The sequence below is a fragment of the Tetrao urogallus genome (assembly GCF_951394365.1).
Source record: "Tetrao urogallus genome assembly, chromosome: 1".
In the NCBI taxonomy this organism is placed as follows: Eukaryota; Metazoa; Chordata; class Aves; order Galliformes; family Phasianidae; genus Tetrao; species Tetrao urogallus.
This window is the reverse complement of record NC_136813.1, coordinates 52,371,322-52,397,751: the sequence shown is the minus strand read 5'-3', so window position 1 is coordinate 52,397,751 and position 26,430 is coordinate 52,371,322. Positions and strand designations below refer to the sequence as shown.

The following is a 26,430-nucleotide window of genomic DNA, read 5'->3' as shown; positions in this document are numbered from 1 at the left end:
ATTGTACATTGTGTTCCTAAGACAATTACATATAGTAACCTAGAAGATTAATGCACTCTATTAGGCAAGGCATTGCAATCAGAAATCAATAATTGATACAAATGACCAGCCCAACTCAGGAAAAGATTTTTCTTAATTGTAGATAGAATTGCCCAAAGCATACATTTGGCAGTTTCTAGTTATGGAGGGAAGTTCTCAAAGAAATGAAGTATTCTAGTACTTCAAATGCTGACCAAGTTAATCTTTAAGTTTTGAACAGCTCAGCCATTGAAGAGTTAGAAAAAGCACTGAAATTTAGCTCAGCCTTCTTCTAAAGAATTTCAAAGCATTGCATAAGTGATACAGTAAGATATAAAGCTGCAATAGGATATGAGAAGATTAGTAGTTCTAGCTGAGTTTAAGACTTTTCCATGAAGGAAGGGATTATTATTGTTCTTTCTTACTGTCTTTGTCTGGAAATGTAAATAATAGCACAATTCAATGGTAGGTAAATGAAAACCCCTGAAGGAAATATTCTCTTACTTGAGGAACTGCTATGAACCTCGCTTTCATGCTGTTTTGAAATACTGGCAACAAGATGTCTGAAGAGAAAACCAAGAACTTCCACACACATATTTTGATGCTGGAAAATAAGTTATTCAGAAGGACATAGTTATCACTGTTCCTACAGAAGGTAGCCTTTGAAACAATTAGATTACATTTTTGCTTTCTCACCATCACTTCTTCAAACTGAAGAAAAATTGTTCCCCTACTTTTTAAGTTTTATTTTCATTTTTTATTCTTCTTCTGTGCTAAAACATTTGGCCTTGTTATAGTGCTTCCTCAGTACAAAAGAAACAAGAAGTTGTTTGGGATTCAAAAGCATGTTTCACCTCTGTAAAAAGAGGCTACTGGCAAGTATAAACTCAATTTCTTCCTGTCCTTAATTGCTCTATATGTTAATTTCTCATGAACTTAAAGGAACTACTAGATGTGCTTTAAAGTCTTCCTAATAGAAGAATTTATGTTTCCAGTCCTCCAGCTCATTCTGAGTAGTCAGTTCTCTTCTGCCCTCTGCGTCTATCATCACCAAAACACCTACATAAATCTCTCATGGTATTCGGACACTCTTCTGACCAGAGGTCAGTTACAGCATGTATGTATAACACCTACTCCTCCGCCTAAAGCGCTATTTCTTTTACAGGATCTATACAGGGTTAATAGATGCCAGCTTTGATATGAGCAACTTGCTCATTTGAGTTGGTGCAGCACAAATCACACTGAAACTGAAGCTGGGCTAAAAATTTGAGAAGGTGGATTAAACTGTTATGGGTGAAAAAGCGCATACATCTCTCTTGCTCATTTGAGCCTATCTTTTTGCATGGGTAATGCCTCATCCATCCTAAGAATTATACTATAAATTCTGGAAGTTTTTGTGCTGATCCTCAGCGAGCACAAAATGAAGACTGTGGTGCAATACTAATCTGTTATGTGTGATTACCCTTTTAGTTCATGAGCTATTCACTAAAATAAGAGCAATATTTTCCTTCATGATTGTTAAGCGGTTTGTAAATCATGGATGCTACTGTAATAACATAAAAAGAAAACAGTGCTAATGAATCAAGAAATAAATAGATGAAGAAAATGAGTTAGATAGAGACAGTGAAAATGGCTGATTCACATCTGGTTAATAACTGACATTCAAAACACGGATCCTGAATTGAAATGTAAGTGAAAGGGTAAGCAGTTTCAGGGAGGTATTCAGGGTGAGGTATTCAAGGCCATCTAATTCAAAGAAACAGTGGTACTTGAAAACTGTTGGAAGCAAGGTTCCGAGAGGTTCAAAATGTAAAAGCTACAGAAATTCTGAAGGCATGGAAAGAAACTACAGTGCAGATGGGTTCCAAATCCCTTACCTTTTCCATCGCTTTCCCTGCAATTTGTCAGAAAGTTGAAGCATGTATAATAATCAATTACTTGTCAAGATTACAGTTAACATAGTTCTGTAGGAGTGATCAGTGTAAAATATATCACAGTTCATACATGGTACAGCTTTTGAATAATGGCAGATGGCTTAAGTCTTAGACATGGAACTGTCCTTCTGTACAGAAAGTTATTAAGAACATTTATTCTTTCTATTGTCAAAATAAAAAGATACAAAAATAAGAAAATATTGTCAACACACGTAAAATAGAAGATAATATCTTGAAGATTCAGAAACAGTATCTAACTACGCTGTAATGCAGATTCTGAAGTAGATCAAGATTTCAGATTTAAAAAAATTGAAAATGTAGATTAAGAATGTGAAATACATCCATAACAATGTGACCAACAGAACACAGCATCATAAATCAGCTAGAATTTGGTGTACTTTCTCTATATATGTTTGGACAGATATGTGTACATATTTTTTGATGTATTTATGTATATATGTGGTGTATTAATCCATAATGTAACAGGTTAGAATGTTAGTTTGGGTATTTACCAATTGCTGTACCTGACAATAAGTGCATTTACCACTCTGGTTTTAAAGTAGTTCAGATACTAGATTGCTGCTAAGAAATCAGTTATACTTTGGAAATATAGAGTATTTTTTACTATGAATGGGGAAGAAGTGGTAGGCTTTATTTTTTTTGAAAGTACTATGCAGGTGAATCCATGTAGGGCAGATAAATAATTAATTATGTCCTGGTAAGTAATAAGGACTCTTCATCCCTAGCTTAGGTAAGGTCTCTAGAAATAGATCAAAAATTACTTTGGCTTGTTTCATTTCAGTTTTTATACAGTAATTATTTTGTCTCATTGCATTTGCTGAATTGTTTTGCAGTGTTTAGAAAAAAAAGTTACATTAGTATTCAAATTATGTGGATTCTATTTTGCATTTTATTATACGTAGCTTTAAGAAAATTACTGCTAAGGTAATGATATATTTCCTAAAAGTTCTAAAATGTGAGGGAAGGTAACAATCTTCATACATTATTGTTGTCATGAACAATTTAAGTAGTATTTTTAGCTTTCTTTTATGTTGCAGCTGCTGTTCTCCATTTCTTTAAGTCAGACTGCAGACGTTGAAAGGCAGCTTGCTTTCTCCATGTTTTTTGCAAGGAAAATAACATAGCGGTGGTGGCTGATTTATAAACTAGTGAGGAGGAGGAGGTTCATTTATTTTCAAGAAAACTTTTATTTCATGGATTTTTAGAACAGAAATGTCACCATTGCTCTGATAGACTGTCCTAAAAGGTTGTGAAAGGAGAAAACAGGCTACTGTTAGTGGGAGCACATCTGTAGCACTTTTTTCTGCTATTATAAAATGCAAAGTAACAGTGCATCATGTCTGTAGAAGGCAAACACAATGCTCTTTTGACATATAGCAGAAATAAAGCTTTGTCAATCAAATCTGGGATGTAATGGAAAAGAGTATATAATTTGTGGCAGACATTTTTGCCATTAGTTTGTTTACTTGTAAAAGCCATGCCTTGCAGATTTTCTTTTCTTTTCTTTTCTTTTCTTTTCTTTTCTTTTCTTTTCTTTTCTTTTCTTTTCTTTTCTTTTCTTTTCTTTTCTTTTCTTTTCTTTTCTTTTCTTTTCTTTTCTTTTCTTTTCTTTTCTTTTCTTTTCTTTTCTTTTCTTTTCTTTTCTTTTTTTTCTTTTCTTTTCTTTTCTTTTCTTTTCTTTTCTTTTCTTTTCTTTTCTTTTCTTTTCTTTTCTTTTCTTTTCTTTTCTTTTCTTTTCTTTTCTTTTCATTTCTGTAAGCTTTCTTTACTATTGCCATTTACTTCCCAAGTGTATATTTTCTTATTCTTCCTGATTTAGTGACTTTACATTGTTCCTTTGATCACAATTCTGTTCACTTTTTTTTTTTTTTAAACAGATTTTTATTTTCATCCAAATTTACTATTAAAAAATAGACTGTGGTACAATATTACAGATTCATGAATAACTTATTTCAATTATTAAAAATGTATTTAGACTACTGCAACATAGTCCTTGGCAAATGCTGACTTCTGTCTGATTTTAGCTACAAATTATCCGAAAGTGATATTTGTTGTTTTAAAGAAGATATTTTGATAGCATGAAAAGCAGGCCCATGCTTGCATATTGGAGCATGTATTTGCATCTTCTGTTGTGTCACATTTGCATGTTCTAATATGTTTCCATTATTCAATAATTCTTCAATTTACAGCTTATTTTGAGGCCATAAAAGTAATAAGACCGTATAAAAACATATAGTTAGATGCACTCTCTGCCTTGAGTTTTACTGACTAATCAGATTAAGTAGAAGGTGGAAACAGAAGTACAGTAAAGTGAAGCGTGTACAATGTTTTTCAAGGTAGGAAGAGAATATTTAGGTTGAATTATCAAGGGGAAGTTCTTTAGTATGAGAGTAATAAGGCACTGGAACAGGCTGCCCAGAGAGGTTGTGGATGCCCCATCTCTGGAGGTGTTCAATGCTGGGTTGGATGGGGCCCTGGGCAGCCTGGTCTAGTATTAAATGGGGAGGATGGTGGCCCTGCAGGGGGGTTGGAGATTCATGATCCTTGAGGTCCCTTCCAACCACAGCCATTCTATGATTCTGTGCATATTCTAAAATCTGCAAGAGCAAAGATTTTTTCTGGGGAGGGAGGGTTGTGCTTCCTTGAAAGCAACTGGGAGCAAAGTTTCTCCATGCTGTATAAGTAAAGGAACTATTTTTCATTGGACAATGGATCTTGACGAGTCTTTATATCCATCTCTACTACATCACTGCCCTGAGAAGTTCTCTGCCTACAAAATGATGCTGAAGGAACTGTTTCTGTTTCCAAAACTAATGAGTTGTTCTACTCTTATTTCACTGGGATGAGCAGCTTGGAAGGAGAGACTGCCTTCACCAGAACATCTGAGCTGAGGCTACTGATTACTTGCTTTCTTTGCATTGTCTAAATGCCATCCCTGTCAATGTATGTCAAACACACATCACCCTATTTCCTCACTGAAATTGCATTACTTGAATTGGTATCTCGTATGAAAGTTTCTCTCAAATGCTATCCTAGATTGACAGTGTATTTTAGTGCCCCACACTGATATACAACTGCATCAATTTAAGATATTGGAAGATTGCTCCCTTAAAATTTGTGGTTAATTGTTAATAATTCTCAGAAATATTCATATCTGCTAAATTTTTCTTGCAAACAAATCTTTGTCAGGCAATCATAAAGTATGTTAAAAGCAATATGGTTTGTAGAAAATTAGTTACATGCTTGTGAAATGCTCTACAGTGTTCCACAAACAAAAGGGAAAATTTCCTGCAATTTCACAATTTTGTATTTGCTTAGATGGCCATTAGCCAACAAGATGGAATCAAAATTATCCTATTCATGCAATGAATAATCTGTGATTAGCAGTGTATAGAATGTGATTTTCTAAAGCTCCTTTCATAGACAAGGTATTATCAAACACTTCGTAACGAAAAAAAAAAAGAAAAAAGAAAGGAAGAAAAAAAGGAAAAGAAAAAGATTAAATAAAGACTAAGAGTATAATAAACCTGCACAGGATCAGAGGCCTTACCTTTTCTTTAGCCCAGAATTGAATCTTTTCTCAGCAATTCTTCAAAATCATGTTGCATAGAATCCTAGAAGTCAAGTTTTCTTTACTATTTCTAGTCTTGTTGCAGGACCAGTACCTTACATATCAAACCACTACTGGCTAGCATCTTAAGTGACCATTTCCCCATTTCTCATGTTACCTTTTTATGGTAAGAATTCAGCACATACAACATAACCTGTCCCTATTGTATAAAACTCATGAAAAGAAAAAACAAATATGAATTTACTGGTAATTCCTTTTAATTTTTAATTTGACTTTCTGTTTTGTGTGCTCATGTAATGCACTTGACTCATGCTTTGTTAGCCTTTGTTAGCTTTTCTGAACCAGGGTTTTGTCTTCTGTGATAGGGTGCTCCAGCTAATGGTGCTCTAAGAAAGTATCAGGTACCGTAACTTACCGTAACAGTTAGAATGGTCACTAGCAGCTAATCATGGAGGTGCTGTGCACTCAGCTGAGTTAGAAGTCTGTCTGCCTTCATGTCAGTGCACTGGGGTGATCTACTCTGCAACAGGCCCATGAGCAAAGAAGGTTGAAGTAGCATAAGTGTAACATTTTTGATTGCGATATGTAAGTTAAAATATCACCTCTTTCTTACACATGTGAATAACAACTTGTACAAACCAAAGGCTAGTCTAGCTACATGAGAAGATGATGTTACAGAAGGCACGTATAGACACAAAAGTAAATATATATAAAATACAAAGAGTTACAAACATTTTTCCTGTTGATGGATACAAAATTCAAGAGTAACAAATTTAGGAGAAAAGCTGCTTATCCATATAGAGAGTCTTTTTAGTTAAATGATGTTTATTCTGCTCATTCTGATCTGGTTCTTTTAGGAGCTGCTCCTGCCAATCTGACAGTTATCTACTCAGCTTTTCGCACACTAAGTGGCAAAATAAGTAGAACTTTTCCGTGTATCAAATTTTCTCCATGGCTTGCTCAGTACTAATAAACTTGAGGGTTTTGTCAATAATTTTGTATTCTTTGGGCCACTTTGTCATCAGAATTTTTTATTAGGCCATCAGTAAGAATTAATTATTGTCAAATGCAGTCTGAATTTCTGTAGATCTGAACTAAAACCACTGCCCTCTTTGAAAATTTCACATGGTGACATTGAACATTTGCTAGTTTTGAACTAGTAACATCAGGATAAAATAGCCTATATATTCTTCTGTTGCAGTCAGACCCGAGAAGTTTGCGTGCTTTCTTGGTAAGTAAAGTCTATAATAGACTTGAAATAAAAATCCCATCTAAAGGATGGTGGAATAAGAAATGATTTTATATAAATAGAAAGCACCAAAAATGGTTTTCAAATTAGGAATGCATACTTCCATCTTCTTATTTATTGTGTTTTTCATCATAACTGTTTTTCACATGGAGCATTTCTTTCAGAGCCTAGGGTGTATATTGCTCTGGTTGTATAAGGCAGCAGCTATTGTGAATTTTCTCCATGGCAGTGAACTGGCAAAGGCCAATTTATGTCACTCATCCTCCCTCTGCCATATAGGAAGCCGGATGGAGTATTAGAGCAGAATACTTTGTTCCTGGAGTGACAAAAGACTGCTTTAGACTCATGCACAGTAATACTCTGTCAGATTAAGTGACCCAGGTAGCTTTCTCTAGCCAGCAATTCCAGTGTCATTGCTTACTTGAGCTTTTGAGTGAGTCCACAATGTTACATAGAGTATTTTTCATTTAGAGTGCCTCTGCCATAATAGACACATCTCCAATGAATAACAATAAATAGGATTTTAGAAAACTTCCCTGTTCTCATGAAATTCCAGTCTACACACATTCTCACTGTACTTATCTGTTTACAAACACTGAAGGAATCTGAATTGCTACGTTTGTCCTACATTGATTATTAGGGGCCATCGTATCTTTTATGCTCTGTTCCATCCACGTTCACCACAGTGTCCTGGACACTGGAAGTCACCATCCTACATGCAGCCAGATGCCAGCTTTAGAAGTGACTCACAGTAGATATGAGAAATTCTTCACTGCTGTAGTTGATTGATGGCAGCAACAGGGCATTTCACTTAAGACTGCTTCAGCACAGCTAATCTTACATCCAATTTCATATTAGACACAATTTTCCCATCATGCATCTGTCTGACAGCAATATCAGAACATTTCTCTATTCTTGTTGGTTCATGTTGGTTGATGCTTGGCTGAACACGAGCCAGCAGTGTGCCCAGGTGGCCAACAGGGCCAACGACATCCTGGTTTGCATTAGAAATAGTGTGGCCAGCAGGAGCAGGGAGGAGATCATCCCCCTGTACTCGGCACTGGTGAGGCTGCACCTAGAGTACTGTGTTCAGTTTTGGGCCCCTCTCTACAAGAAAGACATTGAGGCCCTGGAGTATTTCCAGAGAAGGACAGTGAAGCTGTGAGGTGTCTGGAGCACAAGTCTTATGAGGAGACTGAAGGAGTTGGGATTGTTTAGTTTGGAGAAGAGGAGGCTCAGAGGAGACCATATTCCAAAAGTCCTGCAGAAATGTGTAAAGACATAATGAATGCTTATGGTCAAACATTAACATAAAGGTGCAGATGAGCCATTTCAAGGGTACAAGTCTAAATTAAAATTCTGTGATGCAAAAAGAACAAAATCAGGTGAAAATAGAGAAAAAGCTGTGCACAGTAATTGTATGTGCTAGAACAGTGTGATTGATCGCCTAAAAATGTTAGAATCTGTCTCTGAGACCAACAATCTGTCTCTGAGCTTGTCATTCATAGCATTCCTGACGGGTGAGCAGCCATGCTAAAGACAAAAATAAGTAACCTATTTGGTGTTTCAGGCACAATAATGAAGATGTCATAGAGGGTCACACAGTTAATCTAAATCCAGTTATTTGATCCTTTGGGAAGAATATTGTATTTTGTATACAGTGTGGATATATTCACCTTTGATACAAATGAGTTGTAGTGAAATATGAAGTGGTAGGATGCCAGTCTGGCTCCCATGAGCAGGCCAGTCTTGGGATTTAAAAATAATTAGTTTCTTTTTTGGGTCTTCTCAGTGTAGTGCTTTTGCTGTGCATCTGCCTGCGTATCTCCATCTTGCAGGCTGTTTGAGTTATCCATAAACAACCCAAGGACTATATCGTTATTATCTTGGTGTTGAATTGTTTTATGCAAACATAATACTCTCTATTAGCTAAATTGTTTCCTTTCAGGCTAGATGAGATGAGAAAGCAACATTTAGTAATTGACAAGAATCTTTACTGAATTTTACTGGGCTTATTATACTGCTGTAAGGTATTATTTATGTTATTGCATTTTATTTTCCAGCATAAAATATAGCACTGGAAAATCTTTTTATGAGTGTCCCAAGATATGAACAATATTGAGAAAGTATGCATGTATGTATATATATGTACACCAAGATGGTTTATTAATTTTTATTCTTCCTCTGGTACCATATTGCTTCCCAGTTTTGTTGTTGTTGTTGTTGTTTGTTTTGTTGTTTTATTATTATTATTATTATTATTACTATTACTATTACTATTATTATTATTTATTTTTAGTGATTTTTTTGTGATAGGACAGAAAAGTAAGTATCATCCTTACATAGCAGTTTTTTTTAGCAAATGCTTTCACAATTAAGACAGCATACTTTGTTACTATGAAGAAAATTTTGACACTATTAAAAATACAGTGTAAAATATGCAGAGATGAGCTGCCTGTTTAGAACTTGTGTGAAATAGAAAAGTAACAGATAAGATGCTATCTACTGGAATCTCACCACTTACAAAAATGCATATTTGAAATCATGGTTTTTATTACTATATCCTGATAACTTGCCATGTGAATTAAAAATAAAAGCAAGACAGCACTTAGCCACTAAGTTTTAGTGGATTCATTGCACTTCAAGAATTGTTATTAGCTCAGACTTTTCAAGTAAATTGCTGCCTGTCAGACTTTATTCCCTCAGCCTCCATGATGGGAATATATAACAATTTTGTACCACTATGGTTGAAAGGAAATCTGTCTGAAAGAGTAGGGTTGAACTGTCCTCTGTCTGCAATGCTATCAATGAATCACATATTAAATCCAGATGTTTAGAGGCAAGAGGTTGTGTGCATGTAGCTGTGTGCATATTCTCCACTCCGCTTTGATTTCAGTGGAATTCAACAGAGAATTCAACAGATGAATGCTCCTGTAGGCAGGTACAAATATTTACCAAAAGCCTGAAAAAATGCCTGTTTCTGCAGCCTTCTATATTTATTGTACTGTGTTCTAATTTGAAAGAAAATACAAGAAAACAAACAAACAAAAAAAAAACAACACAGTAGTTTTAAAGTGCAGTTCAAGACCCTAAGCTCCTGGAAGAGTTAAATATAGAATGTAAATTGGAAATTTCTTTGTCAACATAACAACCTCAGCTCACTGAAGACTGAGATAGTTTTTTACAAATTTTTATGAGTCTTCTAGGAGTTAATACATGTTTACATATGTAAAAATATATGTTGCTTAATTTTTGCATTCTACTATAACATATTTACATTCACAGGCCCAAGTTATACCTTAACTTCCCTGGTACCTACAGGAAGCAAAAAGCAGCAGGGAGTTAACAGTTCAGATTTCTAGAGTGCCATTCTGGTAACTTCCTAACACCTGTGATGAAGGCAGGTTTTCTCTCTGGGCCTCTTAGAGGAAATAGGGATTGTGAGAATTAAGGAGCATACTTAGTTGCCATGACCACAAGATGCTGAAGTTCGTGATTCTTGCAAGGAGGGAAAAAAAACAAAAGCAGAATCACCACCTTGGAGAACAAACTGTCCTGTTGAGTATCTGCTTGAAAGAATCCTATGAGATAAAGTCTTGGAGAGAAAAGGGTCTAGAGCAGCTGGATAACTTTTCAGTATCTTCTCCAAGCTCATAAAATTCCATCCCAAATTTCAGGAAATCAAGCAAATGTGGCAGGAGTCCCACATTCATGAGCGAGTAGTTGCTGATTAGGCATTGGTGAAGCCATGTTGGTTGCCTCGGATCACTTCCCTGTCTTCCATGTGCATTACCATAGCTTCCAGGATAATCCATTCCATGATATTCCTTGTCACAGAAATGAAGCTGACAGGGCAGTAGTTCCCTGGGCCGTCCTTTCTTCTCTTCTTAAAAAAGGGTGTGATATTGCTTTTTTTTCTAGTCACCAGAGACTTCACCTGACTGCCATGACTTTTCAAATGTCATTGAGAATGGCTTGGAGACAAAGTCAGCCAATTCCCTCAGGATTCTGGAATGCATCTCATTGGAACCCATATACTTATGAATGTTCAGGTTCATCACGTGGTCATGAACCTGATATTTGCTTACATCCCCTAATCACCACCTTCCAACCCATCCAATTGAAAGTGAAGAACTAAAGCAAAAAAAATTGTTGAATACCTCAGCCTTCTTGTCCATTTTTACCATCCTGCCTGTATTGTTTACTAGGGTGTACAACTTCTTAGACTTTCCTTTTCTGATTGATGTACCTGTAGAAGTCTTTCTTATCCTTCTTTGCACCCTGAGCCAAGGCCTTGTCATTCCTGACCCCATCCTTATACAGCCTAGCAGCATTTTTTACTCCCTCCAGAATACCTATCCCTTCTACCGCTGCCTGTACATTTTTCTCTTGCTCTCCATTTTGACTGGCAGGTCTCATTATGTGATCACTGCAGCCCAGGCAGCCTCCAATCCTAATGTCACCAATCAATTCACTTGCATTGGTGAGTAACAGGTCATGTTTGAACAAGTTCTGGCATGGTGGCTGGTGACCTTGCTCACGAGAGAGGGCTTGAAACTAGGTGATCTTTGAGTTCCTTTTCAATGCAGGCCATTCTATGATTCTGTGATTCAAGTAATGTATTAGAATATTTTTAAAGACTAATAACTGATAATCAGGAAAAAAAAACTTTATAAAACATATCTTTATAGATGATTATGTTTTGACAGTGTAATAAAACTTTATAATACATGTGGTTTGACTCATCTTGATGAAATACTTGTTCTTTTGCAGAAAATGATGAGGTCATCAGTGTTTCATATGTTCATACTAAGCATGGTCGCTGTAGATGTCATTGTTGCTGCTAGTAACTACTACAAAGGAGAAAATTTCAAGAGACAATATGATGAATTTTACCTAGCTGAGGTGAGTATGCTGAAAGAACTATCTGGATATTTTTCAAGATAAGCTGAAGTCTGAATGTCAAGCACATTTTAGCAAGTAATTTTTTTTTTTTTTTAATTCCCTTAAGCATTCCAAAAATTCTTTGCTAACTTGTTCAAGCTCCTCTGTCTGACAACTTTTTGAAAGGTAATTTCCTCCAACAAAATGTCAGTGGTAATGAGCTGAGGCTTAAGTATAGCACCTGCAGGCTATGTATGTCTGCTGAATTGCTATCTTCTCTAGCAAGAGTATAACATTCATAAGAATTTAACATTAAAAAAAAAAAAAAAGGTAAAACTCTGTCTTTAAAGATTATTGTACCTCTTTCTAAATCATCTTCATCTGACAAATACTTGTCTTCAGGATGGTCCTTAAGCATAGTGAGAATAGTGTTGAAAAGCCTGGCTTCAGAAAGCTCAAAAGCCTCAAAACCTCGTTGTAATGAAGCATTTATTCAGTCCTGAGCTTACTGAAGGAAGAGGCTGTGTTCTTGAACTGGAGGAAAACAGATTCTTTTATTGTGATTTTCTCACTAAGAACTTGCTTGAGTGTTTAATTGGTCAAGGATTTTACTGTGTAGAATATGCCAGAGTGCCTAGAATCTTGTCTGCATGATTTTTTAGTACTATTTAATTCAGATAGCAGGAACAAAAGAGTAAAAACATTTTTGAAGTCTTCGATACGAATGCATGGGCATGCCTTCAAATAGATGTTTGTTTTTCTAAAATGAGTACTGCAGTATTTTTATTGGCAGTAGTTACTTCAGTGAGCACTATGAGGTGTCACTTTATCCAAGAATAGAACCACCACTGCAGAAATTTACTGAGAATGGCTCTCTGAAGATGCTGATCATAGTTACAAGCTTTATGGATACTGCCGTTCTCTTGACTTCAGTAATTTCACAGACCTTCCTGGGAGCTAAAGAGGTCAGCAACAAAAAGGACGGAGCTCTGAGAGTATTTTATGGTCTCTTTCTCTGAAAGTTGACAGCATTTTTTGCATTGTGACTCTGCTGCCGCTGGTATTGCATACAGGGCTGACTGACAACAGCATAAGGATCACAAGGCTTTTAGTGCACAGTATTACGATACTTTATGTATCTCCCTGTTTTAAGAGAAGTTGAGTTGGTACTCTTCTTTTTTTTTTTTTTTTAATATATGTTATACTTTAGAGTTTTAATATGATCTCTTAAAAACTTACAAAGCACAGATTTCTTAAATGTGGTGACCAAAAAAATAAAAAAGAGAGAAGTTAAAGATAGCACCAGGGTCCAAACCCTCAAATAGTGCAGGCTGAAGACATCAGTGCTTCATCATTCTGTTGTCTTTAATGTTGATGGGAATGGCTGTAGTTTCTATGAACACTGAGTAAATGTTGGTCAGGCCCCAGGAAAAATACAAAAATACTTGAAATGCAAGCTCTATAGGCCAGTATTCCTTGTTACTGGGGCATGTGTGAAAAGCAATGATTAATGCAGGTGATAGTGGCACTGTGGCTTTGTCCTCTTTTCCTTCGTTTCAACTAGTAACAGAAGTGATTGACTAAATAGCTCCTTAGGAAATTGCTCTGAAATCTAACTCTTACAATCTTGTCCCTTCTCTTTGAAGAGAAACTAACTTTCCAGCATTTCTAGAAATCAAATTTCCTTTTATTTCTCACTGAGTTCCAGAAAGACTGTATGCTAGACTGAAATTTCTTTAAAATGACTGATAAAATTAGGATGCTTAAACTTCTTAGCCAAGTTCATTCGTAGACCAAGATAGGCTATTTTCTGATCAGTTTAATGTTTATTGTAATATATTCTAATCATACTTAGCTTTAGTGGATTTTCTTACTATCAGATATAACAAGTGTTTTTGAAAAGAAGAGATCTGCACACACAAAAAAAACCTTTGAAAATGCATATTTGTAAGAAATCCAGTAAACCTTGTTATTATTAAACTGAAAAATCATCTGTATAAAATCAATCCTTTTCCATATCATAGCAATATATTCCATACTCCTGATTAGCAAATATAAGGAATTCACTAAGATCTCAAATATAGAATTCACCTCAAATATCAAAAATCAAATTCTGGCCTAAAATGCTGTTTAGAACCAGAATTCTAGTCAGAAGGCAAGTAAGTGATGGCTTTACATATTCAAATTAAAATCAAGACTAAATAACCTCCCAAGTAAACCTCAAAGAGCTGTAGAAGTACTTTGTTCCAGACAGTAAACAAGTTCTTTAAAAAAAATACATTTACTATATTGAAACTATTTGAACTTTGAAACAATTGTCATAGGAAGAGTAATTGTGAAAAATATTAGCTTTACTTTATCTCAAGTTCTAAGTATATTCTAAAAACAACATGAATGAGCAAGAAGATGATCCTAGGAATAAGACATTGGAATAAAACCAACAAAAAATGGATATCCCCTGCAGATTTGACAGTATTTTCACTTCCTGGAAGTGAAGGTTTTAGAACTCATTTTAATTTCCAGGTTAGAATTGAATAATTAAATCAACATTAAAGGTCTGAGACCATGAAGTGCTTGTGGTGAGCACTTTTGCTTTATGCAGAAAAAAACAGAAGTAGAGCCTGGTTTCTTAACAGAATAACATTAATTCAACTTATATTCATAATACGAAATGCTGCATGTGCTATTTCTATTCTGGCACTTATTAACCAGAAATACTCTTTTCCAGATTATTTGAAGTGCAGGGCTTAGAGCTTTTCAACAGAAATACTTTCAGGGTTTTATTCTTCAAGATAAGTGTTTTTTTGTAGACTAGCATGAATTGCTGTCCTATGAACGGTGTCTGCTTTTCTTTAAATATACATTTTTTCTGTCTCTGAAAGGTTTAGATTTATCCCAGTACTGATTTGTTAGTGTGGAAACTTTCAAAAAATTCTTTTCCTTTCCACTATTCTACCTGTTTACATTTCCATAAACAAGTCTAAAATGGAAAAGAGTATTTTGTTTGTAAGATACACTTTTGTTTTCATGTTCATTTGGTTTTTGTTTTATTGTTTGTCTGTTTTAACCTTTACTACAAACAATATAAAAATCAAATAATAAACTCCTGCTGTTTTACGGCAGGAGATATAAAATGCAGCAAAAGAAGAGCTGAAGAGTCAAAAAATCCTAGGAAGGGAAATAAATTTACAAGCTGTTTTCATTTCCTGTTCACCTACTGTGAAACTTATATTTGCAGCATAGACTAGAAGCCTTAGCAGAGACAGGTGGGATTCTTACAGATACGGTTTTAAGTTCTGTTCTAAAGGGCCTGAGCACAATGCTGCTAAAGGCTGAATTAAGACCATGAAGTTTCCAGGTGCTGGCTGGGAGGCCGCACTCAGACATCACCCCATTCCTGGCAGCTCTCCATTTTTTCCCCTCTCTCCCAACCTTATTTCCTCATACAGGGCAAGGATAAATCCTTTTTTTTTTTTTTTTTGGCAAAGCAAAATTTGCAGCCTGGTGGAGGACAGCTGCTCATGTGTTACACCTGTTTTTCCTGTTCTAGTCTGTTCTGGCTTCTTAGGTGAATCTGCTTTTTCTCTGTCTCTACAATGGAAGTAATGATTTCAGCTTTAAAAAAAAAAAAATCTATAAAATTCCATTACATTTCACAACTAAGAAGAAGATCTAGTAAAATAATCTCATTTTTTTTATATGAATTACAAGCAAAAATTGGAAGTTCTGTCAGTGGAAGACAGGTGTAATCAGATGTTATGTAAACCATCTGATACATTTTTAAGTGCTACTGGTTTGAATTCATTTCACAAGCATGTAAAACGGAAATGATCCTCCCCCCTCTCCCCCCATATTTTTAGAATAAATTAAAATACACTTAACATTGTATTTGTAAGCGTCTTTTCCCTAATGGGAAAGATATGTGCTCTGAAGTATGCATGTGTGTATTTAAATAATATTGTTATTCCACCTATTCTGAAACTGTGCTGAATTCCAGCAGCTTTCTACTCTCATTCCTAATTTGCCCCTCTTACTGTTTAGGACTTAATCAGACGAGTATTTCTTTAGAAGTGAGCTTTCATTTTAAAGCTTTTTGGTAAAGCATTTGCCTTGTGTTTTACAATAGGGATTTTCACATAAAGGAGTAATTTCTTCAGACTTGGCACATGGTTTTCCTTGAGCTCTTTGAACTATAAGGCTGAAAAACTAGCTGTATTTGAGAATACAAGCATCCTGAGTACCTGGAGGTGTGTATGTATGAAATCACACAGATAGTTCTTTGCAATGTTTCTTTCTTAATCTGACAAAAGATTTGAAGGGCTATGAAGCATTTTGCTTTGATTTAGCCACTAAGAAGACATTTAAAGCTTGATGACTGTTTTACATGCCCTGAAGAAGTCATGCAGCTGGCAGCACTGCTCATAAACAGCTGTGTATTTTAAAGGTGTTAGCATAGGATGCAAGCTTCTGTGTTTGATCTCCTTGCTTGTGACAATCCTGCACACGTAAAATACATAAAATTCTAGCTAGCAGACTCAAAAACAACCTGTTTAGTGTTGATAAGTGTATTATTTTGATGGACTAAATGAGGACTAAGCACTTAAGCCAACATCACAGATATCGTCACTGTTGCAGATAGAAAACAGCTATATTATGTTGCACTCATAGGAGAGAAGCTAGAATATGTTTATTGATATAATATAGATATAACGTAGTGATTTAACAAAGCTTAATTGTAACTAAGGCAGTGTCTAAACAGGATTGAAAATGGCCAGATACACTTGATTATCTACTGCATAGAGAATAGGGTAAGCACACATACAGGAGACTCTCCTGGTGAGTCATGAGGTTCATAATAGATCCCCTTCCTTTCTAAACTCCTTGAACCACTGAGGTAAGGAGCCAAAGTGCATTTGGATCTACTCCTAGCTCCAGTCTTGGTCAACAGTTTATGTCAAAGGGATAGTATGTGCATGGTCAATCTAAGATACAAACTTAGTAAAGCCAACAAAGTTTACAGTCAATCTAAGATGTGATCTTACTGAGACTAACAAAGCCTAAAGCAAGCTATTAGTCACTTACCTAGAATCTGTACTGGAAAGGTGACTTGATGCTAAGGTATAAGAAATGCCTTCTCAAGGGAAGATCCTGTCTTGCAGCCAGTTGCCACATAGGAGTACTCAAAAAGAGGCTCTTTGAGCACATTATTGATGGGTGTAAGATGACTGACTCATAGTTATCTGTCATCTTTTATGTGCATGCTCCATTGGTACTCAGCTGTTGAACCAGGAGTTCTGCTATCAGTTCTTTCAGCCTCTGGTTTGAGATTGATTTATGGTCATTAATTTGTTTTAGCATGAATATTATGAGTACTGTTATTCACTGTCCTCCTGTGCAGGCCTTGTGAACAAGACCAGGCTGAAGAAGGTGGTTTAGAGAAGAAGACCAGAGAGTCGGGGGAGCACACCTTCATAGGCGCAGTCAGATTCATGATTCAAATCATGGTCTCCAACTTTATTATTCCCTGTACAATCCAGTAAACCTCATTGCCTGCAGTCAGTTAATCTCTCCATCTTCTAACTTCACATTCTGTAACAAAAAAAAAGGGCTAATAATTCTTAATTTAAATGAAGATTTGAGCAGTACTTTATTTATGTTTACACAGCACTTTGAAAGTTTTAGCTAGATATAGATACAACCTTATGTTATTTCAGTGTCTCTCTTAAACCCCAAAGCATGTGAGCAGTTAGACAGGAAAACTGCTGAGAGAAGCAGAAATGTCTTTTCCATCTTGAGTTTCCTGGCTGCTGGAAAATGAGGGAGAGAACACCTCATATTGTAGACTTAACTGCTTAATGAAGAAGGCAAGTGAGAAAGAATTGTATCCAGCCAAGATGATTTTAATCAGTGAAAGAATAAAGAACAAATTTTGAAGATGTAAATCTTTAGAAAACTATCTCCCTTTTTTCATAGCATTTTGCTATGTTAATTATTTCAGGAAAGGCCTCTTTAACTCCTTTGTAATTCCCACCTTACTTTCTTTGCTTCTTTAACACACTCTCTTTTTAAAATTAAGAAAAATTGCCTATTCTTGACTGAGCTTTTAATGTTCAAGTTCCATCACCTTTATTTTTTTTTTCTTTTTTTTTTTTTTACCTCTTTCAGTTGTCTTACTACTTTGCAAATTGTAGAAAAATTGAGGTAGCAATTTTCAAACAAAAGACCTTTAAACTTTGTCTTCTTTCTTAGATCTCTTAAAATTCTTCAGACAGCTTCTCTGTGTTCACAGCTTCACATTTTGAAAGACTCCTCTTCATTCTTTCCTTGGTTGGATTTATTATTTCATGCCATTCTATATGTCTGTGTTAGGACTTAAGAAAATGAAGTGTACACTTCAATAAGCAACATGAGAAAAAAAATAGCTTTTGAAAGAAGTCTTATCTAAATTGAACACAGGTATTCAACAATGAATTTTCAGATTGATCATACAACTTTTGAAAATTTGGGTGTCAGATTTTCCAGATATAGAAGACAAATTTCCAACTATTTATAATGAAAGCTGAGTAAAGAACTTAAAAAGTGCCTAGGCAGAGTAGATGTAAACTCCTTAGAGGAATAATAGATATGTGATTTGTCATGGTTGATTTTCATTACATTATCAAAATTGTTTATCCTAATAATAAAGTACTCTTATGGTTATTTTTAAGTGTTTACAAATGTAAAAATTCATTTCAGTTCTGTATTATTCATAGTTGCTGAAACAACTAACAAATAAGTGAACAAATAAGTGCCATGCAATCACAGACATTAAAAACCATGTAGAAATAAATGAAATACCATGTTTGGGTTTGTATTTCTTTTCTAAATACAGTGGAGATCTTTATCTTTTTCATACGAAACCTTGGTAGACTTTATGGCTTAGAAAGCTGTAATTGAAATCAGTGTTTTGACCACATCTTTCTTGTTTTGTATATTCATCTAGGTTGCTTTTACAGTTCTGTTTGATTTAGAAGCTCTCCTGAAGATCTGGTGTTTGGGTTTCACAGGATATATCAGCTCATCTCTTCACAAATTTGAGTTGCTACTTGTAATTGGAACAACTCTTCACATTTATCCAGATCTCTATCACTCTCAGTTTACATATTTTCAGGTATGTACAGCTGTTTTTCCATTTTACCATTATACTAATTAAAAATATTACCCCTCAAGAGGAGTATATATTTCATTTACTTCTATCGTCAGACTACCAGTGTTCTCTCAACATGGACTCCTCTCAAGAATACCTTTAAAATAACAAGTCTGTTCTTAACTGTGTTTCTAGGGTGAATTCTCAGAACTAGGATTATTTCTAACTCTTACAACTGCCTACTGTCACTTTCCTCTACAAGCCACCACTGCTGTTCTTGCTTCTGTCCTTAAGATCCAAATGTTTTTTCTGTTGCTCCTCCAAATCTTAACATCAGTGGCAGTCACAACCCTAACTGAGAAGAACTGCAGTCATTTGTGGGTATTCTGAAGTCCTTTAACCAGAACCAATTTAAGATTTTTCTTACAGCTCTCCCGCTATTCCCAATCCAGAGGGAAAGTGTGTTTACTGAAGCTAATGCTACACATTAACTTTGGGGAAGAACATAAAAGCAAGACAAGGAAGACTTATTAATTCAGACTTCTGATTATTCCTCTGCCTACTAGTCCAACTAATTCCCTGTTCAGCCTTGTAAAAGTTCCTAAGGTTACTCCAGCTGTGGAAGAAAGTGTTGAGATTTATGACAACATGCTATATTCTACAGTTCTGAAGTGAAGTTCTTTTTTTTTAAAAAAAGCATGCCTGGCCATTATTCAGCAGTGGATTGTCATGGTGAATAATTAATTATAAGTAAATGCAAATAACAAGTATCTTGACAGAGTCCTGTTCACGTGTGTGATTAATTACAAAGACACACAGTAATCAAGTAAGTACTCTGGGGGTGGCACTCTCTCCAGGTGTGTGTTGCAACACAATGTTTTTTTCAGACTTCTGCAAATCCCATAATCTATTCTTTCTGACTGGTTCTACAAACCTGCTCAAGAAAGATTTCAAAATATCACATTCTATTTTGATTTCACTTTTGATTTTAAGGCTTTTACATGGTTATACCTTTCATTCTGTTGTCTGAATGACACCTTAGAAAGTACGTTTTTTGCCAAGCTAAAAACACATTTTCAAATCAAGCTCAAAAAGTCCTTTTTTACATGAATACACATTGATGTTTGGCAGATTTTAAAGTCTTTAGATATTAATGATGACAGGTTAAATGTGTTCCTTGTCAGCCAACAAAACAGGTTACTGAAAACAAAAGTCATTTGACATATTCCAGTATAATGAGCAGATATATTATTTTCTTTGTCCAGTTTTGCTTAGCAGATATTTTATTATTCATTGGCCTCATAATTACCTTTTGCCAACGTATCATTTGTTCTTCTCCACATTGGCTACTGCTCATTTTCCTACCTATCTTTCCTAAACTCATTATGTGTTCATTCAAAGCACTTTACAAAGTCCTCTGTGAAAGAAAACATCTGTAAACTACAGCAAAGCACCATTCCCTAGTCTACAGAACACCTCATCTGTAAAGAAATAACAGAATTCTCATATTATTGCAGAGACTTCTAATAAACTGGCATGAAGGGGGAGATTTAAACGGAATTAGATTGCAGAGATTATTTTTATGATTGGAGAAATACTGCTGAGTCATTTTTAAATAAATTTTATCACTTATATGAGGTGTAGCTATTATTTTGACAGAGCTGTGATTTCCCTTTTGTCATTTTCATTTTTAATTGTTTTTTAATGTATTTTTATATTTAATCCATCTGCATCTTTTAAATTTAATACATTTTGCCATCCAATTACATGGAATGCATAAGCTTTCATTAGAGTATACTTTCGCTAGATTTAATTTGTCACCTAATGAAAATAAACAAAAAAAAAAAAAAAAGAAAAAAAAAAAAAGAAAAAGACCAATAAGATCAGCGCCTTGCTTAAAGGTCAATTAAAGTTCCCCAAAGAAAGGTAAAAAAAAAAGTAGGGCAGTTAGTAAAGTTCAACCAAAACACAATTCAGAATACAAACCAGCATGCAGTCTTCACTCGCTGGGGTCGTTATTGGCACTAGAGTTCATGTACGTTTACACCTCAAGTACATTTCTAAGTAAGAAGGCACCACATTTAAATGTTTGTAATACTTAGAAATCTCACTGATCTTTCTGGCTGTCACTCTCTTGGCAACCAGTTTTATGTACTCAGGTTACTTGCAATGTGAAATGTGATAGAAAGGACTTTACCTCACTTTATTCAAATGTGAAAGTTAGTCTGTCTCATGTAACCTCTCAGCCCCAAGGCCCTTTTTAAGTACTGAGGAAAATGTAGGCACTTCCATCTCACTAGGTCTGGTCTGTTTGGAAAAAGTTGCTCTCTGGTGTTGACTTCCTGTCTCTCCTTTGACAGCTGAGCCTATTGTGATCCCTGCCCAGACAGTACAGCATACTCTGGGTACCTGATCAATAGGTATCCAGGTGCATGTAGCATCAGACTATAATTGTACTGTAATTCCTACCTTTCAATTTCAATATGATTTTTGTTGAAATATAGGCTGTACTTTGGGCTGGAGAGTTGTCTTCTTTGTAAGAACTACAGAATTATATTTGACCCATATCCTCTTGTCAGTTGTCTCCTGTGCCTACTGAGGATGCCACTGCCTCTTTTTGATACTAATGTTCATATTACTGTTTTCATCACCATCAGTGGCTGGAATAGGAGAATCAGAGCTTTCACCAGCTTTTCAAAAGTAGATTCAGCAGTGAGTGGGTCAGGAGTTCTACACACAATCACAGTTCTGCTGCCACTGCTAATATAGGGATGCATAAAATACGTCAAATTATTCAGTGGCTCGTAGTGCCATTTTCTCTGATACTGAGAAATTACACCCAGAATTTCCCCTGTTGTGTAGCAATGTGTTTATTACCAAATTTGCTAGGTTATACTTGACACCATGTCAAGCGATTTTGCCTTGGGACGCTGGAATAGAAAGATGAACTGTAGAAATTTGGCTATTTAAAGTGCAAGTATGTAACCTTCTGTAACAAATAACACACAGTCACAGGCGAGTAGGTTACAAGTGGCCTTTTTAAGTGGTCTCGTTCATTCTGCTGCTCAAAGCAGAGTTTTCTTCAAAGACTGTTTAGGATCTTGTCCATTTAAAATATGTGAATTTTTAAGAGTGATAATAAGCAAACTTTGGAGCAATTTACTTATGCTGCAATCAATTCTCAGCTGTTAAATCAAGACTGCTGAGTTTTTGCTTCTGTTGGAGGCCATTCCTATATGTTTGGTGTGACTATGAACCTTCACTGGTCTGTAATTTCTCATTACATTCAGACTCTGTTGTATGTTTTGCGCATTTCTCTTCCTTTGTTTACCCCCAAAACAGCTTTACTCCCTTGCATTTCTGTGATGGCCATGAGTCACAGGTGAATTGATAACCTTGGAGTCTTCAGTATCTTCCCATGCCTGTATTCTCAAGAAATGTTCTGTCATATCATGCCATGGTGCTGCATTTTTTGAAAGAGCTGTAGATAGTTTTATCTGTGCAAATTGCTTCTTTTTATTAATGTATGTTAGATCAAAAGATATATAGAGCAATGAGCATTACTACATAAAATTTTCCAAGGCTAAGCAGAATTTAAATATGTTAATAGTTACCTGGTCATTAAATAATAACTGTTAGTAGCTAAAACAAACCTCTAGGCAGGTCGAGACAAGTACAAAGTCTGACAGGTTCCATGGCTTATGTTCTTAACCTAACAAACAACTTGTGGTCTGCTAACCAAATATTTACTGTGTTACAGGGCTACACGTTCCTTTTTTATCCTGAAGTCTGACAAGTTTTTAATTAACATAATAATCAAATAATTAATGCAGTTGTATTTTCTCTTTCTTTGTAGGTTCTTAGAGTAGTTCGGCTTATAAAGATCTCTCCTGCTTTGGAGGATTTTGTGTATAAGATCTTTGGACCTGGAAAAAAGCTTGGGAGTTTGGTTGTATTTACTGCCAGCCTTCTAATTGTAATGTCAGCAATCAGTTTACAGATGTTTTGCTTTGTGGAAGAACTGGATAGATTTACAACCTTTCCACGGGCAAGTATAACCAGCAACGGTACCTTATTGTGTACTGAGATTTTCTTATCATTAATATGTATATTCATTCTTATATGACCAACGTTCTTATTCCTCTAAGAACCATGGGGCAGAATCAGCTTATGCAGAGTTTCAAAAATACGTGTTTTCTGGGTGTAGTAGTTTTCCACTAGTACTTCACTTGTGAAGTTTGTATTTCTTTCTGTTATGGGAATATGGAAAAATTGTATGTGTGCGCACAAACATGTGGCTTAACATACATTATGGCTTATGATCTAGCATGCTACAAAAAAAAGACTCAGCTGCAGAACAATGGAAATTACGCACAGAATTTATATAAAAATGTATACACACGATTTGTGTCTTCATATTGTGAAGTTGTTGATCTTGATTAGTACAGGAATGTTTCCTTTACACAGGGCTATAAAACCTGTCTGCATTGACGGAATAAGTGTCTGCCTTATGGGCATGAAGTTAATTCAGAATAGAACACTGAAAATCAGTAGAAATTGGAGCTAATGAATTTATTGAAGCACAGTGTTCTGAATGAAATATGGACATTTATTTAATAATGAATTAAAATGAGTGTACATGGCTTGGTTTCGGTCATAATTTATTTGTTTCTATAGCTCCAGTTTGGTTATCCAATGTATCTATTTTAGAGAAGGTGCATTGGTAAGAACAATTAAGTAACAATGAACAAGACAGTCTCAAGGGTCATTCATCTAGCAAACAAAATAACTAGACAACAATTTGGCCTGCATTTGAGGTATGGGATGCTAGATACCAAATATAAAACAAAAATACCTATTCACAAGGAATAAAAATAATGCCATGCTTTCTCTATTAAAAAATGTACTTACAAAAATAGTCATAAAGAATTTAGTATAATTCATTTTTGAAATGCTGAAGAAAGCAAAAAGAGGATAATACAACTCAAACTTTACTTAAAAAATCAGTGCATCTGCCTCTAAATTAAGTGATACTGCCACCCTATGCTATTCCCAAGTCCTATGTATAACTTCTGATTAAAAAACAAAAAGAACTTAAAAACTTTAAATCAACAGTAGAGTTTAGTTTCTGATATATATATATATATTATTTATGCAAAATGGCAATAATAGTCTTGAAGGAATTATTGTAGTGTAATTAAAACAAGAGACATTCACAAGTACCTGGATATTTTTAACTGAAATAATTGGTATAAATAACTGAAAAAGATTGACTTGCACTAAGGTATTGCTAAGACATCTCAAGATTTTAGGAAAGTTTTAGATTATTTTGAACATTCAGCCTAAGACCAAATAGGTTTTAACAAGAAATTTTACCATGTTAAATTTTTGCAAAAGTTCACAAAACGGAGAAAATATTTTCTCCAGTAAATCTTAGGTTTTTTTATAAAATAGAAACTATTCAAAGTTGTTTTCTATTTTGTGTTTGTTTTTATGGGAAAAATGTAAGGCCCATTACCTATAACAAGGGATTGTTCCAATACTGAATTCCAGTGAATTGAAATATTTCTTATAGCTTCTGTATGATAGAGTACTTCGTTTGACAGTGTCCCTCTAATGTCTGCTTTCAATAAAGATCACAGAATGTTTTTGCAATAAGACAGAAATGAAATCTACAATTCTGGATATTTAGTGGAATGCATTCTTTTCATAATGTGACTGTGAAATATTTGCATCAGTGTATAACATAGAAGAAGCTATGAAGTCTGCATAGCAGCAATTGCCATTATGAATTTTTAAGAGCTTGCACACAAATATGAGTGAACCTCAAATGGTAGCACTGTTGCCATGAGCTTCTTTCAGTTCTGAATCCACAGAGGTCAAGTACACTAACAAAGTGGTGACTCTACAGGTAAATTTTTACTTTTTACATTGAAGTGCCTTCTGTAGTGAAACAGAAAAAAAACATAAAATCATTTTGATGCCAGAAGTGCTTTATAAGAAGGCACAGTATGGGTTTGGGAACAAGGAGACCTCCTTTCACTAATGCCCATAAATTGCATGTTTTCACATGGTCTCCTGACAACTGTCAATAGGCACAAACTCAGTGTTGCTATGGTTACAAATTTCACTGTTCTTTCTCTCATTGCAACTTTCCAATTGGACTGGCTTTCTCTCTAATACCAAATATAAAAATATAAATGTTTGCTATCTGCTATTTTAACCATTCTGCCATCTCTATTTTTGCATGTCTTCTTTGGCTGCACACACTGAGCCATGAGTTTAAAATTGGGTAGTTCAGTGTAGGGCCCAAATAGAGAAAAATCAGATGGGGGGGTTCTGTGCAAAGGTAGCAGTATAAGATGACTGCTTGGAAATTTAAACATTCACTGTATGGAAAACGAAGTATGTTTTTAGTGTCTGACTTCCACGCCCCAGTTTCTGGTGACACTGCTCAGTGTCTCAGACATATCACAAGGCTGGGAATGCCACTATTCTCTTAAAAGCAACAATAAAAATTGAAAGGAAATGAAATGTAGGCCCAGCTGATCTCAACAGCAACAATCCTGTGGTCATCAGCAAAACCAGGACTTGGCTTCTAGTCTTGAGAACAGAGGGAGCTCCGCTTGTGACCTTTTCATTCAACATAATCACCATCCCTTTAAAAAGCTGCACCACGTCTTAGTTTTCTGATGCAATTTCAATCTCAGTGCTGCTGACATTTTTACAGAGCTTCTCGTAGAGCTTCTCACAGTGTGTCATGGAGCACTCATTACTGTGTCAGGAGAAGAAGGAAAGTTCAAGACAGGTAGAAAGCAATGCAAGTACTGCACAGCATTTGCCTAAATCTTGCTAACTTCATTCGCAGAAGTAATCCCACTGATTGCAGGGAAGCTTGCATGAGTAAGTGAATTTCGGAGCTGCTTACTAAATTTCTCAGGGATTTGGCCAAAATTTTATATGGACAAGCAGCACTTTAAAAGGCAAGTATGTTAAAACTGAAAGTAGTTCTTGGAGTGGCACCACTCCGCAATACATGGGCGGGCTATCAGAACTGGCATTTCTGTTTGTACATTCCACCATACATTTGCCAATCTTCTACTAAAAATAAAAAGGTAGTTTGACTTCCATCATCAAAACAGCTAATTATGTAATAGGGCATAAATACTCAAAGAAATTGACAGCCTTTTCTATAACGTAAATTAATTCAGAAAGTCACCATTTGCATAAATCTCTAAGCTTCATCTTAACAGATGTTGATTCTGTCAGCTAGGTAGCTGCATTTCAAATTCATTTTAATATAAACAGTGGGAAGTGCACCTTTCAGCTAAAAATAACTTGCTCCAAAGGAGATTGATGGATGCAAAACAAACTCACTGTGCACTGCTGTGTTCTCTTAAAACTAATACTCTGTCATATGCTGGACTTAATGTAATAATAAAATATTTGAATGCAATTGGAAGGCCATTTGAAATACCTGTATGCTTTGTGGACAGCTGATTTAGATAGCAGATTAGATTTCTATGCTGTTAAATGTATGTCTTTTCTAAATTAATTCATTGTTTGTACTAATAAGGGGTCCACAATGTAGTTGTAGTTTATATCTGAAGATTTACTTACAATACAT

At 35.3% G+C, this 26,430-nt stretch overlaps 1 protein-coding gene across 2 annotated transcripts in view; it reads left to right on the top strand.

The window, feature by feature from the left end:
- NALCN (sodium leak channel, non-selective) overlaps positions 1-26,430 on the top strand; it is a gene marked incomplete at its 3' end in the record, with an annotated part of 199,096 nt that overhangs the window by 93,228 nt on the left and 79,438 nt on the right. For both annotated transcript variants that reach the window (XM_079539962.1, XM_079539961.1), the window contains 3 exons: positions 11,567-11,698; positions 18,660-18,827; positions 22,660-22,851. In XM_079539962.1, the coding sequence (XP_079396088.1) occupies positions 11,567-11,698; positions 18,660-18,827; positions 22,660-22,851 (492 nt within the window). The remainder of the gene's footprint in view (positions 1-11,566; positions 11,699-18,659; positions 18,828-22,659; positions 22,852-26,430) is intronic.